Below are 17,727 nucleotides of genomic sequence, written 5' to 3'. Positions count from 1 at the left end.
ATGAAAAGCTGTTCAGAAGCATTAAGCTTCTGCATACGTCCCATTTGTGCATGGGTGTGTGTTTTGTGTGATGTTTACATTATTGGGAGTTTATGAAATGAATGGGTTGGGCAAAACCCAGCTTCATACAGTTGTTGAACGACCAGAACGGATAATTTCAATATCAGTGATTTTGCTTTACATAATTTTTTTGTTTTTGAAGGTCATGACTATCTGGGCATAGATCTCAGTATTAGTGCTTGGGAAGCACGTGTTCAAAATGCTGAATTCCACTGCATCTGTTGTAGCTCACTTACTACAAGTGCAGTATGAGGCATTACTTGCACTTTCTCTGCCACCTCTGATGATGGTGTCTAATGTGTTTGCTCTTCCTCCATCTGCTACTCAGCAAGGAAGACAAGGTCTTGAATTCCCTTTAACTCTAATGGTAATTCCTTCCTCCATCCATGGGAGTCGTTTTCAGCTTGACTGAGCGTGAGGATCAGCGTTTGCTACTGGGTAAGGGGTAATTTCAGAGTTGGGGACTCACAGAAGACACAGAGTCAGCAAAGTATCAGTTTTATATCCCTCTGAAGCTGATGTGGTGATACCCATCTGAAGCTGATCTGGATGCTTTGATGTCTGCATTTTCTGTAATTCTGGGCATGGTTTTCATAATGCAAAAACTGTTAAGTTAAATGATATTCACTTGTTCTAACATCTGTTGTCTGCATTTTCCAGCCCTTAAAACAAATGCAGGTTTTACCAAGTTGGGAACTGTAACATACCAGATGAGCACTAGTGTTCCTGTGTGCCAGTCACAACTGAAATCTGACATTGTGTGCACACTTATCAGGGCCGATGGGAAAGAGCAAAAGATAGTAATATTACAAGGGCATAATTTGTTTGGGTTATTTTTTTTTTCTTTTTAAATTCAGGAAGGAATTCTGCTTTTCCTTGCTCTGCCTAAAAAACCTTGTGGGAATTGGCTCAATTCAAAACTTTATGAGGGGGAAAAAAAAAAACTGTCTGAAAGACCAGGTCCAAAGAGGGGTGGTGGATAGAGTTAAATCCAGTTGGCACCCAGTCACAAGTGGTGACCCCGGGGCTCGGTACTGGGACCAGTTGTGCTTAATTTCCTTATCAGTGGTCTGGATGAGGGGATCAATGGCACCCTCAGTAAGTTTGCAGATGACACCAAGCTGGGCAGTAGTGTTGATCTGCTACGGAGGGATCTGGATAGCCCGCATCTATGGGCCAAGGCCAATGGGATGAAATTCAACAAGGCCAAGTGCCGGGTCCTGCACTTGGGTCACAACAACCCCTGGTAATCCTCCAGGCACAGGGAAGAGTGGCTGGAAACTGCCTGGTGGGAAAGGACTTGGGGCTGTTGGTCAACAGCCAGGTGAAGATGAGCCAGTGTGTGCCCAGGTGGCCAAGAAGGCCCCTAGCATGATGGCTTGCATCAGCACTAGTGTGGCCAGCAGGAGCAGGACAGGGATCATCCCCCTGGAGTTGGCACTGGTGAGGCTGCACCTTGAATACTGGGTTCATCACTCCAGGTGAGTGGGTCCCTCAGTCCAAGAAGGACATTGAGGGGCTGGAGCCTGTCCAAAGAAGGGCAGTGAAGCTGGTGATGGGTCTAGAGCACAAGTCTTGTGAGGAGCAGCTGAGAGACCTGGGGTTGTTTAGCCTGGAGCAAAGAAGGCTCAGGGAAGACCTTCTTGATCTAGACAGCTCCCTGACAGGAGGTTTGAGTAAGGTGGGGGATGGTCTCTTCTCTTCTCCTGGAATAAGTGATAGGACAGGAGGAAACGGCCTCAAGTTGTGCAAGGGGAGGTTTTGGTTGGAGATGAAGAAAAATGTCTTCCCCAAAAGGGTTGTCAAGCCCTGTCCCAGGCTGCCCAGGGCATTGGTGGAGTCCCCATCCCTGGAGAGATTGAAAAGCCGTGTAGATGTGGTGCTGAGGGACATGGTTTAATGGTGACCTGGCAGTGCTGAGTTAATGGTTGGACTTGATCTTAAAGATCTTTTCCAACCTAAATGGTTCTGTGATTTTAATTACCATGGGGACTGAGGTAACTCAGATGCAAATCCAAAATGTATTAATTTGTTGACTGTTTCCTATTAGATACTTTCATTTAAAGATGAATTCCTTAAAATTCCTTAAAATACTGAACGATATCCATGTCTTTCAGTGTCACACATGTTAAGTATCCATCTGTTCTTTCCTGAGTGTCCCTTTTTAAAGTTATTAAATTGTTTTTAACCCTGTGGTAATTTGCTCTTAATTTTTCTGTACTGGAAACACTTCCAGGGTTATCTGCAGAGCTATGCTGTCAGCTCCTGGAAGGCAAACAAAGTAAAGGTGACTGGAGTTCTTGTGCTTTTCTTTCATGGGCAACATCCATTTAGAGGTTAGTTTTCTCCACTGTGGTTCCAGTAAAATTCCAGATAATTCATAGGTCAAGATGGAAAGTTGAAGAAGAGCATAGCATTGTAAAAATATCTTTGCAAAGCAGCAAGTACGGAAAACATAGCTGAGCTTTCCTGAGGTGGTCTTAAAACAAAAATTCCAAGCCATTTTTATTTGAATTGAAAAATACAGGTTATTGAGTATTTAGTTTGCAGGTTACTCTCCTGACTTAGCTTTTGGAACTCAGTGGAACAGATACAGGCATATCACTGGTCCTCAGCAACTGCCTACAAACCAGATCCCATTTCTGAGGCATTTAACTCATGTTTGCAGCACTGCTTTTCTAACAGGGCTCAAACTTGCTCTGATGCTTGATGTGAGCTCTAGGCTGTAACAAGAGGGAGAGTGGAGACTTGAGTGGAGACACCTGAACTCCAGAAGCCTGAATGGGGTAGGAGGTTTGTATTTCCATTCCTGTAGGTTAAATCTGAGAGTAAACACTTACCAACTTTCTTTAGGATAGCTTTTACCTGTTGGACACATCTGTTTCATATCTTGAGACAAAGGAACTGAATTCCATGAAACTGGAGGAAAAAAAAAAATGAATTTGAATGAAGCTGACTGCCCAGGGCACTTTTGTTCTTACCTGGGGAGGAGGATTGTCAATTCTGATCAGACTTGGAAAGAGTTGCTGTTGGTGGTTGCATTTTGAAGATTGTTGTTCTGACTTGTTTCTAATAGAGCCTGGACTAGGAGAAAGGGGTAAGGTGGGATTAAAAAAACCAACTGTATTCTGTGTCAGTGTTACTCACCATCCCTTCCAGTGGAGGTGGGAACAAGAAGGTATCAGCAGGATTCCCTGTGGAGAGGGTTTGGGTTCAGGTGGTGATTGCCTTGCTTTAGCATCTGCTTGCAGAGGTGTGGGTTTTTTCATGTGGCTTTGATCTACAGCCATAATCTGATCAAGCCTCTGGTTAAAGAAATCAACTGTACCCTGACTTCAGCTGCCCATAACAGAAATTATAAGCTTTAAATGAGTTAAAGTGTCAAATTGACAATGAGGTTGTAGTGTTGAAGGTGTTTTTTCATTGCTGTTTCTATGTAGGCTGTCATTTCAGTGTAGAAGGCACACAGAGCATTTAACTCAGTGACTCACAGCCTGAAGATCTCTTGCTATGTCAATAAGAGCTGACATCACCAAAACCTTCCTCGCTCCCAAAGCAAGTGATTCCGGCACTTTATAAAAACAATAGTTATTTAAATTAGGTGGCAACACTTAGAAGCTTGGAACACTCAGAACTTGTTCTGTGAAGAAAGGCTGTCTGAAAATTGTTAGGCAGTATGGATCTGATGCACAGGTGAGTGGATAAAGTCTATACACAAATAACTAGAATCTACCTTGCACTCCCTGTAGTGCAGCAAAATCCTGATTATCTAGTTGCCTTTTCAGGAAAAGCTGTGTCAAGCTGTTAACTTGAGCTGCTGTCTGAAGCCTGTTTTGTTCATGTGATGTTGAATTAATAGGTGAAGGAAATATCAAAGGTGAAGTTTATCCACAAGTTTATTGCTACTTGTTATTCAGGTATAAAAATCTATGTTTGTGCACAATCCAAAGATTACTGTAAAAATAGAAGATAGAGATACAGTTGCTGTCTACAGAGTAGTTCAGGGAAGTCAACTCCCTGAAAGGATGTTGTAGTGAGGTGGGGGTCAGTCTCTTCTCCCAAGGAACGAAGGATAAGACGAGAGGAAATGGCCTCAAGTTGCACTAGGGGAGGGGTAGGTTGTACATGAGGAAAAAAGTCATCCCCAAAAGGGTTGTGAAGCCCTGGACCAGGCTGCCCAGGGCAGTGGTGGAGTCCCCATCCCTAGGGGGAATGAAAAGCCGTGTGGATGTGGTCCTGAGGGACATGGCTTAGTAGTGACCTGGCAGCACTGGGTTAATGGTTGCACTTGATCTTAAAGATCTCTTCCAACCAAAAGAAGTCTATGATTCTGTGAAGTCAGAGTTATTTCACTAAATTTGAAAATCCAACCTTTAGTGAAGCTGTGAAGGATTAGTGCCAAGCAGTTCTCGAAAAACTGCTAATGAAGTTTTGTATTTTAGCAAGTGTTAGTGATTATTCTTAGGAATGGAAGGCAGAATGCTCGTATCCCATAAAACTATCAGCCATTCATATCAGACAGGAGTCGTTGCTCAGTGCTGACCTGCAGACATGAATGCTCTCCTGGGTACAGTGCTTAGGGGCTTCTGAGCAACCCAGCTTCCCCTAAATCTGGTGTAGAATATTCAGTGCCTGCGCTGTTAGTGTTTTCTGCTGCTTTCCTCTGCCCTGAATCAGCATGGGTATACTGAAGTAAAAACAGGAAAAAAAAACTATGCTGAAATATAAAGGAATTATAATTTTTTTGTTGAATTTAACTTATTTTTTGCCAAATCTGAAGTAGTATTTGCTGGCTGGTGCTTTGGAGTTCCTTCTGGGTGAGAGCCTTGTCACATATTGGAATGATTAAAATAGAATAATAATTTAAGTGTTAAGTGTATTTGACTCTCTTTTTAGTGTGCTAGAATAGAAAAATTACCTTCCATATGCAAAATGAGAGATTTCCTATATTTATTCTATATGTTCTATACCTTTTTACTCCCTTTCAGAAGAAAGAGATTTTGCTGCCCTTGATGAGCTTTCAGATCGGGCACCTCCTGCTCAGACTCACGAGGCTTTGGGTGCTTTTCATTGTGATACAACTGCTGCACGTACCTCCAGGGAGGAGCAGTTTACAAGCAGAAATTCCTGCTTGAACTGAAACTACCCTGACCATTTCATTATTTTTTTTTATATTTGTAGAGTATTCACATAACAAGAGATTGGGTTCTGACTGCTTTTATAAGCTGGGTTGACTGGACTCTTTACCCATTTTAGTACAGTAAATCCTCAATACCTTATCAAGGGGGTTGTGTTACTGAGGGTTGATAAGGGAACTGATACAACTGCTGATGCATCAGGGCTGCCAGGGGAAAACCAAAAAGAGTTCCCCTTCAGGCATGGTGGAAAGCAGAGTTCAATGGATTTTTTGTAAGGTCTGGTTTTTTTTTGTTTCCTCTTCCCCTGTTTGTTGGGGTTTTTTTGTTTGTGTTTTTTTGATTTTTTTTTTTTTGTCATGCCATAGCAGATCTTACTGCCTCATCCTCACTGTGTAAATGAGAGGAATGTGGTGTAAGTGAAACTTGACTTGGTCCAGTCAGACTTTCATAAGTGATGGGTGTTAGTGGGGTAACAAAAGACTGCTGCTATGAAAACTTGGACTTAATTTTATTTGCTTTCCTGTGCTTCATAATGAAGCTTGTTAGCAAAACAGTGCTTCTGTAGAACTGATATTTCCCTCTTACAGATACAGAATGTGGTGTCTGCAGTACTGAGAACTTGTTACTATGCGTGCTTGGAAGCGTAACAAAACTGAAGAATATAGGTTGAAACCGAGATGGGCTGTTGGGAGGGCTACAGCAAAACACCTCCCTTTGTTTAGTGATAGGCGAATGGAGTTCAAAGTCAGGTGGTGATAAGGGGATTAGAAAACTTGATTTCTGAAGGTCAACATTTTAGGCTGCAAAAGAGAACTGATGATTTGGAGTATGAACTGAAGTCTTTGGTTTTCCAAGTGGCTGTTGTACAAAGGCAGTGGCAGGAGCTCTGGATGGCTCTGGGGGTGCACAGGGAGGACTTGGCTTGCAGTGGGGAGGCCTTAGGTTGGCGTTGCAGAAAAAACTTCGGGGCTGTCACTAAGCAATAGAATAGTTAACCAGGGAGAGTATGATCTTTTCTTGTAGGATGTTAAGACCAAATGAAGCATAAACACGTAAGTGGGACTACATGATCTTTCAATGTACCTTTCAGCCGCTCAGGGTGATATTTTAAACAGTTGAAAATGTGTGTGGGAGAGACATCCCTATATTTATGGGGTTTCCTTTCTGTAGTGTTTACCAGCTTATAGGAACAACTTGGTTTTCTTTTTCTCCGTAGGGAAAACTTAATTGATCAAGAACACTCATAATTGGAAAACAGCAAACCAAAATGTGTCTTGTCTTGTTTTCCATTAATAAATCCAGTGGTTCATTCCAGCCTAAGCACAGTGTCCGAGTTCCTCTGAGTTACTGCAAAACCGAACTTTATGCACTGCCAGGTCCTTAAGAGACTTTTCCTTTGCCATCTGTGGGCACTTAAATTTTAATATATGTTATACTTTCAGAACTTCAAAAGAAAGTCCTGATTACCATCTCTTAAAGCTCTGAAACTTTTCAAGCACTTGAATAAAATGGAAATTCCTTTAGCTGTCAAACTATCTCACTGAATTGAGTGGAAGGCTTTTGTTTTTTGAATTCTGAGTTGAACTAAAGCATGGGCTGAATTTATATATTACAAAGAACAGCTATCACAGTATATCAAGATGATGTGTCATTTAATGGAGATATACTTCAAGTATAGCTTTCTAAACTGTGGTTTGTGCTTATTTGGCTTGGCATGAACAAACTCAGGGAAACTTGACTTGAAGTATGAACTGCTGAGTCCAACTGGTCAAGGAGGTACTCGAGAATATTCTTGAAATGATAACACGTGTAAAGAAGCTGTGCCAAGCTTGTTGGCAGGCAGAATGAGTGATTCTAATGCAAATTCAATATGAGACAGTGCAAGAAAATATATGGACAAAAAGGCTTATGATGATATGAGCAGTGATTTGCACTGTCAGAATCTCTTGCTGTTGTCAGTGAACTCTGATTTGTTCCCACTAGGAGTCTCTGAGCACCACCAGCAAAGGCTCTCCAGTAAAGCCTGTTTAAGGAAAAGGCAATAACTCTTCTCTCAAGATGCCAATATTTTCACACTGATGCAGAACAAGTGTGGTACCCAGGCTGCCTTTTCTTATCCTGGCTTAGATAGATGCAGATTTTTGCAATAAAAGTTTGGTTTAGGTGGAAATGAGAGAGAATGTGCTGGTGTTAGACCTACTTTACCAATTCCCTTAGCACCTAGGAAGTATTGAAATAACTTCTATACTTTTTAGTAAAAATTATAATGATAATTCCCTCAGTGTAGCTTGCTTCAAGCTTATAAAATATAAAAGGCAGTTTGCTTTATGGCTAATGAAGAGGTTGGTACTAAAGCTCTTGTTCTCTGAGCCCATGAGTATTGTCTTTGAAAAAAAGATGTTCTAAAATAAGTCTTTTTGGTAAAAGTTCAAGTCCACCCATATTATTTGGGTCACACACTTACAGAGCATCCATCAGTGGTTGCACTGATGTGCGTGTTGAGGCTCGTTTCATCTAAATTCTCCAGTCAACAGCTTGTCAAAACTTTGTGAAAAGAAAGCCTTTATAGTAGTGCTATTTGTATTTCCCCTTAAAAGATTCGTGCTTACAGTAGTGGAAGGTAGTTCTTCACAAGTAATTTTCAGAGGAGCAGTTTTTGGCTTTTAAAGGACAAGAGCCTTTTTGCCTGGAGGAGAACTGAGGGCTGATGTTTGCCAGAGCACTGCTGCCTGTTCTGCTCGGGCTGGGGGCCTCTCCAGAGGATTCATGGCTTTGGCAACGCAGGTTGTCTTCTCAGCTCAAAGAAGAAGTTTGCACAACAGGCAGGTGTTTAAAGTGCGAGCCAAGCTGCATTAACTTCAAAAAAGAGAGACTCCAGCACCTGAGCAAGTCAGCCTTTCCTCCCGAGCAGCAGCAGCCTTTCCAGCTGCCAAGTCAGGGCATGGCGGGAGGGGCTCAGCCCTGTGCCTGAGCGGACCCGCCAGGGCGCAGCACGCAGGCGAGCTTCCCGGCCGGGCTGGGGCTGGGGCAGGGGGCAACACCTGCTCTGCAGTCCTGCTAGCTGCAGTGCTGCGGAGGGCTTGGCTTTCACTACCTCCCTCTGGATGAGCAGACATGGTTTTTGGGCTTTCAGCTGCCTCCTGACATATTATCTAAAATTTTCCTTACATGTCTGCCAGTAATAACACGTTGTCTCTTCTAGTATATGCTGTTGTTTGGAGTGGAATAAATGTATTAACACCTTCTTAAAAGAAAGAAACTAAAAAAAGACAATCTTAAAAGAATGTGAAGCAGGTGAGGAATATACAGATTTACTTCTGGCACTAGTTAAGATATTCTTAACTTTAAAGCCCTTGGAGCATCCCGTTGCTTCTCGGATGGTCAGTAAATGGTAGAGATAATGGTGGGTTGTTATAGATAATTTTTGCATTTAATAAATAGAAATTTTGTGAAGGGACTTGCCCATATACATCTTCCTAGTGAAGCACTAGGACACTTATTGCCAGAGAGGTGGTAGAAGCCCCATCCCTGGAAATATTTCAGATGAGTTTGGACAGGGGTCTCAGCAACAAGCTCTAGTTGCAGATGTCCCTGCTCACTGCCGGGGGGAGTAGGGCTAGATGACCTCTAAAGGTTCTTTCCAACCCAAACCATTCTATGATGATTCTATTATGATATCTTTTTAATCCTGATGTTGATCTCAAAACCTTCCCTAGAATTTGCGGCCAGTAGGTAGAACCCAGAATGACCTCAAAAACTATTTTTACAGTTGCCACAACTTCACATTCACAAGAGAGAATATATGCTTGTTCCTGAAGCTTCTTTAGGGATTAGGTAGTGCTTTTTCCTGGCTCTCCATTCTTTTACATGCTGGAAATCTGACTTTCATGTAGTCACAGCGTGACTTTCATCTAGTTTTCTTGCTGAGGAAGGCAAGTGGAAGTGGGTGTTTCATATGCTAGGAGAATTCCATGTCAGGTCTGGAAAGTTTGCACTCTTTTCAAATATATGGAAACATTTGAGTGTAGCAAAAGTGAAGGGACTTGCTCCACCAAAACCCAGCCAGACCAGGCATCCTTCTCTCCATTCTGCCTCTACCTGCCCTGTGCTAATTCATTATTAGCCAGACAGGCCAGCAGTGCTGCCCCTTGAAGTTTTATGTACCACTGACACAGTGCTTAACTCCATTGTCTGCTCCATCCAGGCACTGATGACCTTTTGTAAATATTTATTTAATGAGGACTGTGTCCTGGTGTTCCTTTATTCAAGAAACTATTTGCCAGCCTCCACCAGCAGTGGGGATTTGCAGAGGATATTCAGTGAAGGAGTGATAGTTGGTCACCTGTAGTTGCCATTCTTTCTATATGTTCTATGTTTCATTTTCTTGAAAACTTGTTCAAACCATGACTTTAGGAAGGCAGTGCAAGGAAGAGAGGAAAATGGGGAAAGCACAGTCTTTTATTGCCTCTCCTTAAAGCAAGCCAGTGCAACATGGAGGGGTTGGAGGGCTGTGCTGATGGGCACCCATGGGAGTTTGCTTTGCTCCTACTGTGGGGAAGCCCTCTTTTCACAGGGAAAAGTGTGAATTAGAAGAAATCAGACAGTTAAACATCTGTACTGTGTGGGGTAAACTGCAGTGTAGGTTGTGAGCAGCCTCTATGGAGCTGGCCCCGCTCTATCTACTCACTGTTGAATTAATGTGCTTTGGCATAATTCAATTATTTTGATCAGTTTGTTTCTAATTTATTGTTTTATTACTTTCTTACAGGCAGGCAGAAGTCCTGAAGGCTGACATGACAGGTAATTGCCTTTATTATACTGTTGATCCAGCTGCTAATACTTGATTCCTGTTTTTCTTTTCCTTTTGTGTTCCTTATGCTTATCATTCCAAAGAATTCTTTGGAAAGTGTGTGACATTATGTTAAAGGTTTATCCTCTGTATATAAAGAAATTGAACAGCTGTGCCCCTCTCTCCTGTATCTAAAAACCTTGTATTTCAATTTGACTTTAGGTGTTTTAAAGCATTTGGAGATGGAAGTCATGCTCCATATTCCTCTCCCATTACGGTGTTCTTTTGGGGATGAGAGAAACTCCTGTCCAGACTACCATAGGAACTGCTGTACCTTGATTAGCAAGGATCTGGATGCTTTTGGGAAACTTGAGTGATGGAAACACTGATCCGAACGCTACCACATGTTGTGATAGCGTCACCTGTAGATGCTACAGAATGCTGCAATCTGTGTTTTAAGCTGTACATGTTTAAGCAAAATGGAAGTGGTTTGTGTGAGTGTATCAGCCATGCAGTATAAGCAGCTTGTGTAATGAACCTTAGCCTTGTTTGCCACCTTGGTGTAGTACCTGTAGCAGACTGGTGTAGTCCCCCACAGGAACATTATAGCTACCTGGATCCATCTAACCCAGCAGGATGGGTTAGACACCATTAGCAGAACAGTTTCCCTGTGACAGGTGAGGCCATCCCTTGTGCTCCTGCAGCCTCAGCTCAGGTGGTTTTACAAGGCATGGGAAATCAGACTCTTAACTCAAGATAGAGAGCACTGTTTGTATCCACCCTCAGTGCTGGAAAGCAGATGGCTACCAAGGAGTTGGAAAATGGCAAGCATGTGATTTTACTTGCCCACTGCGTTGTCCCAAATACCAGCAGTGTTGGCTCCAGGGACTCCTACTTAGCACCCCTTGATGGATTTCTTTTCTGGTCGTTTTTTCAGACTACTCTGGAAATTTTTCTAAATTCATCCAGTGACAAGGAGTTCTGCAGCTTAATGACTTATGGAGAATTACCTCCTCCTACCTGCTTTCAATTTTTTAGCTTGCCAGCTGCTGACTTTACTTGTAGCTAGTTGTGGTGTTACAGGAGACAGATCAGTTAATCCCCAGTCCCTCTGTAGTTCTATTTCACTGTTACAGTGGATCCGTGATAAAAGCGGGTGCTTGGCCTTGGGTATCTTTCACTGTGCTATGTTCTTTCCTTTGGGCAAGTAAAGAAAGAGTTCAAATAATTCCATCCATTTGAGTATTACAAAAAATGTTGTGTTTTTGTTTTATCTTCTTGTTGCTCAGATTCGAAGCTGGGTCCAGCAGAAGTCTGGACGTCCAGACAGGCTCTACAGGACTTATATCAGAAAATGCTAGTGACTGATTTGGAATATGCTTTAGATAAAAAAGTGGAGCAGGACCTGTAAGTACCTCAATAAATTTGTATGTATATATGTAATCTGGGATGATGAGCAGGAAACACTGAGACTTGCAGAAGAGCACCTACATCCTAGGATGTCTTATTTCCTTTAAAATGAGAGCTGCTCTGTGAGTGGAACATGAGATTTCATCACAGAGTCGATGAAGAGCATTCAGCAGGTTAACATTTTACCTCTGGCAATTATCAGCAGCCATGTCATGCAGGAGTGGGATTTGGTCAGCCAGGTGGAAGGGGAGAGAAAAGAAATATCGGCCTTCGGTGCTATCATGGTAGAGCTGAAGTTTGGAGTTTCCAGAAAGGAGAAAATTTGCCTGTGATAATTGCTTGGAGCAAGGACTAACAGGGGTTGGGGAGCTGCCAGGGACCCTCGTTTTGTCCTCTGGGGTAGGGCTGGGCAGAGGGAGGAATGTAAGGAGAGAATTTTTCTTAATGTGTCATGAGCACCTCAGTATCTGGGTCTTCTCCGTGCCCTGAGTCCATTCTGTTATTTAAGATGAAGACATGGGTTGTAACAGGTTTAGTTAAGAGAAGCACGTGGTTCCTCTGTCACTGTGAGGGAAGCAAGAGGAGTCAGTGGGCTGAGTCGTCCTCTCCATGCCTCCAGATGCTGAGTGGTTTTTCTTTTTTAACTGAAATTTCTACACCCCACATCCAGTTTTCAGAAGAGAGCTATGCTGCCTAAAGCAAACAGTTACAAGCAAATTTTAATGCTGTTACAATGTTAGCTATGCAGTATCAGGATCAGTTTCCCTAGGTATGACAGATGAGGTAATTCTTCTGTATTGATCATTGTTTCTAAACTGAATGATGCCTGAATTCGAATGTTCTTCTTTTCTGTGTCTAATGCTATGTAATTAAACAGTTCTTTCCTGTTACTTATGCCATGAGCATAAGGCACTTCCAAAGTAAAAAGGAAAATGCTTCTTGTTTTCAGTTGGAATCATGCCTTTAAAAATCAGATCACGACGCTACAGGGTCAGGCAAAGAACAGAGCGAATCCAAACCGGAGCGAAGTTCAGGCGAACCTCTCTCTGTTCCTAGAGGCAGCTAGTGGCTTCTACACACAGGTGAGTTGCCAAAAATACTTTGGCTGTGGGTATATATCAAGCATTGTACCTTGCTAATACTGGTGCTCTCAGAACGTGCCTGCAAAGCTATGGATCTGCTTTCTTTAAATCAGCCACTGCCTTGAGTTGATCTGAAACTTCTGTGAATCCATCAAAACCTGGCAAGAGTTTGTTTGCTTCTAATTGAATCTGCTTTAAAGCCTAAAATCCACTGATTTGGTTTAGATCAAAGGTCCATTTAGCCTCCTATTTTGATTCTTACAGTAGTCTGTTCACAGTGAGCATTATGCAGCAGGAAAACATAGTGATGCTTCCTTGCTCTAGTGTCTTGCTTTGTGGATGTACGTTTGTTGCCTTCCTGAGCTAGTATGTATCTGAATCATCTGGCTATTAGGAGGTGTAGCCTTTCACTCCCCAGGTCCTCTTGAAGCCATTTAGGCCTGTCTCTGCAGTGATCTGTAGTGAAGAATTCTGTATTTTAATTATATTGTCCAAGAGTAACAATGACACAAAAACCACAAGCCCAACAAACATGGTAACTGATGATTTCCTTGGACTCGTATTTCTTATTTTCTGTCATTTCTCTAAAAATTCTCATTCACCTTCTCATTACTATGTATGAATTTGTGGGCCAGTGTCTTAATTCCTTTTCATTTTGAAAAGTGTGATACTTCCCCTGTATACCGAAGGATAATCAGTTTTGTTCTTGACTCTAATTATTCCAGAACAGAATTGTGTGCAGAAGGCTCTGGGAAGACCTTACGGTGGCCTTTTAGTACTTCAAAGAGGCCTATCAAGTAAGGTGGGGACAGTCTTTTTAGCAGCCTGGACTGTTGTGACAGGACAAGAGGTGGTGGTTTTAAACTAAGAGAGGGGAGATACAGACTGGATAGAAGGAAGAAATTGTTTATGCTGAGGGTAGTGAGATGCTGGCCCAGGTTGCCCAGAGAGGTGGTAGATGCCCCATCCCTGGAACCATTCCAGGTGAGGCTGGATGGGGCTCTGAGCAACCTGCTCTAATTTCAGGTGTCCCTGCGCAGTGCAGAGGGGTTGGACTAGATGACCTTGAAGTGTCCCTCTCAAATCATTCTGTGGTTCTAATTCCAAAATGCAGATACACTGAGGAAGTGTGCAGCAGATTCAGGTTTTGGGCTTTGTTCTGTGCCCAGTCCTTGTAAGGAAGGGGCCAATGGTTGGCATTGAGTTGTTTTCCAAGAGCTGGCTGTCTGCATACTATGTATACAAATACAGCTTTCTTCTGAAGAATATTTAAATTGGTGCCCACCATGGTTGGGCATTTAAGTGCAGTCATTGTCCCAAAGATTATTATGTAACGTTTACAACATATAATGTCTTGCTGGTTTTTTTGATCAACTCCCAGACTTAGAAACATATCTTCAGTCTTAATTTTGTATTTTTGTCAACAATTATTTAGAACTGTAAACTTCAGTTATAGGAACTTTTCTTTCCCTTAAGCAGAACTGTGTTTTTGGGTGCTCTTGAGTTAAGTATCTTTTGTAAGGTTTTCAGATAATTGCAAAAAGGATGGTGATTCTTATTCATGTAATTATTCCTTGCTGCCAGTTTTTTTTCCCATACTTTTCCAACATTAGATTTCTGCTTGTAGATTGTGGAGAATAAGAGTTGGTTTGTGATAATGGCTTTAATAAAGATAATTTGCCTTTCTTTCCTTTTTCCCCTGTCATTTGGTGTATGCTTCAGCAGCATTGTTACTGCTGAATGCTTTGTCTCAAGTAGTGGTCTGACCAGACTTTGTCATGGCTAATTTGCACTGTCTTCAGGTTACAATATGCACAGTAGGTCATTCTTACTGTATCAAATCCTAGTTTGATTCTGAACATCTGCAAGGCAACCCTTTTTTTTTTTTTTCCATTCAGCAGTGTTTTTTAGAAAGCTTCATGTTTGAAGTAGACAGTTTGATAGGCTGCAGCATAGTTGCCAAGGGTTTTCTGCCATCTTCACCATTTGTCTTGCAAAAGCCTTGTTCTTCCCTGTGGTGTATCAGGGAATTTTGCTCTTTTTGTGTATGACACCACAGACTGGGCCATTTTTCTCTGTTTGCTGTGATGTTAAATGTCTCATTTTTAGTCTAAGGATTTTGCTCAGGCAAGATACCTGCTTTCCAACTGCGAGGCCTGTGTAAGTGACAACTTTGAAAGAGAGCATGAATTCTCCTAATTCAGCACGTTGGGAGTTGTCAAATTTCTCTTTTATCCAGCTTTCATCCATGAGATCCCTGTTGTTTGGGGATTTTTGTTTACTGTATGAAAGACAGAGCAAAAGGGTGTAAAAGGTGTAGCACAAACATCTTTGTGCAGCAAGCAAAAGCACCACATCGCTTGTTTAGCCCTTGACAGAATGCAAATCTCAGTCAGCCCTGGGCTTTCTACGTGCCTGTGTCTTGAAGTGGAACCCTGCTGCAGTCTAGTCTGTTTGGAGACTGAGTATGTTCCCAGCTGGGAAGAAGTCTGTCAATTCTTACTTGCATTTTTAACCTTTTAACACAGCAGAACAAACGCTTCTCATTGCTATGTGGCTGATGGTAATTTCCAGAGTATTTACTGGAGTCCACTAGGAAAAATTTCAAAAGAACTAATTAGAATGGCAGAGTTCAGGTTTTCCTCCAGTCAGCTTTTCAGATGTTTGATCAAGTAGCTGATAACTTCTTCTTAGAGTCTCACTGTTTACCACAGATATTTACTTGCAATTCAGTCTCTGAACTGTTAGCCGCCATTGCCTTGTGTTGCCTACAAACTTGGGTTGGTTCTGGCTTCTCTAAAGTTTGAGAGCTGTTTCTTCTCTTGGAACAAGGTGATTTGGAGGATGAGTGACATTCCTTGCCAATATTTTCAGAGAATGTCACATCATCAAGTTACAAGAAAGACTATCTTCCTCTTGACTGTCCTACTTAAAAAACATACCCTCTACCCCCCAAATGGAGGGAAAAAAAAAAAACAAACCAACCACAAAACAACATGAAAACCAACAACCAATAACACAAACCACAACAAAACAAACAAAAAAAAGAAAAAAAAAGAAAAACCAAACCAGCAACAACATGAGGATTTGTAGACCTGTGATAGTCAGTCTCTGCTGATGCATGCTTGATAATTTAAGTATCATGGGAATTGAGTTCCTTTGGTTTGGGATGCAGACTTCTCTTCCTGGTTCTGGGCAGAATGATGCAGCGTGGAGCTCAATGACTTCACCCTATGGAGAATGTAATTTGGAGTCTCTTTGTCTGTAACCAAAACTTGTTCATGTCAAATATATTTAGTTAATCTGTGCCTCCAAGTGATGCTTGGTAGTTTTGTCTGTTCTTTCAATGGCTTTCTGATTCCTGTCTCTAGCTGCTACTAAGCGAGACCTGTTTTTCTAGTTATTACAGGAATTGTGCACAGTTTTTAATGTAGACTTGCCATGTCGTGTAAAGTCTTCCCAGCTGGGAATCATTAGCAATAAACAGACGCACACCAGCGCCATAGTGAAGCCGCAGTCTAGCTCCTGCTCCTACATCTGCCAGCACTGCCTTGTCCACCTTGGAGATATTGGTGAGTTTGGGAAGGAAAAAGAAGTGGGGCATTGAGTTCTGCTTGCGTTCAGCCATGTGTTCATACCGTAGGCAACTGCTAGACCAAGCGTGCTCCAAATTAGTTGCCAGTAGCTGACTGTGTTTGGTGGTTGCTGCGGGGGGAAGGGTCTGGGAAATAATGCTGTTAGACTTTTCTAGTGTGTGTTACACATTAACACGTGGAGACAGTTAATCACTAGCTTTCTGGTGATTTGCTAGAATCTGTCTTTTAGTATACTAATCATGTTATAGCTGGCAGGCATAGTGAAATGTTGAAACTGGTAACTGTTACAAAGCTTGTTGCAGCAGGCTAGCAAAATTCACCATTTCAGAATGGTACTTTTAAACCTTATATAAAAAGGCAACAGTTAGAAATCCAGCCTTTCCTAAACGAGGCTTCCTTTGGTGCTGGAGCATGTGCAGGGAAGGGCAACGAATCTGGTGAAGGGTCTAGAGCACAAGTCTTGTGAGGATGTCTGAGGGAACTGGAGCTGTTTAGCCTGGAGCAGAGGAGGCTCAGGGGAGACCCTTTTGCTCCCAACAACTCCCTGAAAGGCGTTTGGAGTGAGGTGGGGGTGGGTCTCTTCTCCCAGGGAACAAGTGGTGGGAAAAGAGGAGACAGCCTCAAGTTGTGCCAGGGAGGTTTCAGTTGGATATTAGGAAGAATTTCTTTACTGAAAGAGTGGTGAGGCATTGGAACAAGCTGCCCAGGGAGGTGATGGAGTCACCATCCCTGGAGGCATTAAAAAAAAAAAAACAAACGTGTACTTTAGGACATGGTTTTGTGGTCATGGTAGGGTTGGGTTCATGGCTGGACTCAATGATCTCAGAGGTCTTTTCCAACCTTGATGATTCTATTATTTTCCACATGAAGTTGAACAGTTTATTTCTGTTGATTAAAGTAGAACTATCTGTTGGAGAAATTCTCTTTCTACTGGAATCTGCAATTAGTTTTTGAACAACCCTAAAAGTAGATCTAGGTGCTGATGGTGTAAAGAAGAATGAAAAATATTTGTAGCTTTCTGGATGTGATGCTATTGGCACAGCATCTTTCTACTTAAGAACTGATAAGCTGTGACATAGGATCTGAGGAGAAACAATCACCTCAAAATTAAACCTGTTGAGACATTGTGCTGTTTGGTGTAATTGTGTATTTTTCTTGTGCTTATTTTAAATAATAGTAAAATGCTCTTCAGGTAGACTGGGTTATACTAAAGTAGGTGTTGGAGAGTTGAATTTTCTGGCTTAACATGATTTATTTTTTTTAGCTCGCTATAGAAATCAGACCAGCCAGGCAGAGTCTTACTACAGACATGCAGCTCAGCTTGTCCCTTCTAATGGTGAGTCTGGGATAACTTTTAGGTTCATAATTCCAGTGTGGACTGTTGCTTTTCTTGTGTGGTGGTTGTAAACTTGAGTTTCTTTATAAACTTGCCTTCCCAAGTACCCAAAACAGTTGTGCAACAAAGTCTGACCCATTGGTAAATCATTTAGATCGTAACTATTTGCTTGATCTGTGTAACCTGGTCTTCTTTTTGGGAAGAGTTAGAAACAAAGATGGCAATTCACGGCTTCACTCCAAGGTTTCACTGCTGCTGCATTATGTTACATTCATATGTTACAAAGTACAATTAATGAAAATTTACCAGCACCCAT

General features: G+C 42.0%; 1 protein-coding gene across 4 annotated transcripts in view; it reads left to right on the top strand.

Annotated features, from left to right (window-relative positions):
- The first annotated feature begins 6,412 nt into the window (after window positions 1–6,412).
- SMG7 (SMG7 nonsense mediated mRNA decay factor) overlaps window positions 6,413–17,727 on the top strand; it is a 36,883-nt gene continuing 25,568 nt past the window's right edge. For 2 of the 4 annotated variants that reach the window (XM_008949758.1, XM_008949757.1), the window contains exons 1-5: window positions 9,992–9,998; window positions 11,277–11,394; window positions 12,347–12,479; window positions 15,880–16,051; window positions 17,340–17,411. In XM_008949758.1, the coding sequence (XP_008948006.1) occupies window positions 9,992–9,998; window positions 11,277–11,394; window positions 12,347–12,479; window positions 15,880–16,051; window positions 17,340–17,411 (502 nt within the window). Of the gene's footprint in view, window positions 6,460–9,960; window positions 9,999–11,276; window positions 11,395–12,346; window positions 12,480–15,879; window positions 16,052–17,339; window positions 17,412–17,727 lie in introns of those variants that run through there. The other 2 variants (XM_008949759.1, XM_008949756.1) reach the window with 2 other exon arrangements.

This window comes from Merops nubicus, unplaced genomic scaffold (genome assembly GCF_000691845.1).
Source record: "Merops nubicus isolate BGI_N331 unplaced genomic scaffold, ASM69184v1 scaffold1071, whole genome shotgun sequence".
NCBI classification, from domain to species: domain Eukaryota; kingdom Metazoa; phylum Chordata; class Aves; order Coraciiformes; family Meropidae; genus Merops; species Merops nubicus.
The sequence above is the reverse complement of the archived record's forward strand: the minus strand, read 5'-3'. Positions and strand labels throughout refer to the sequence as shown.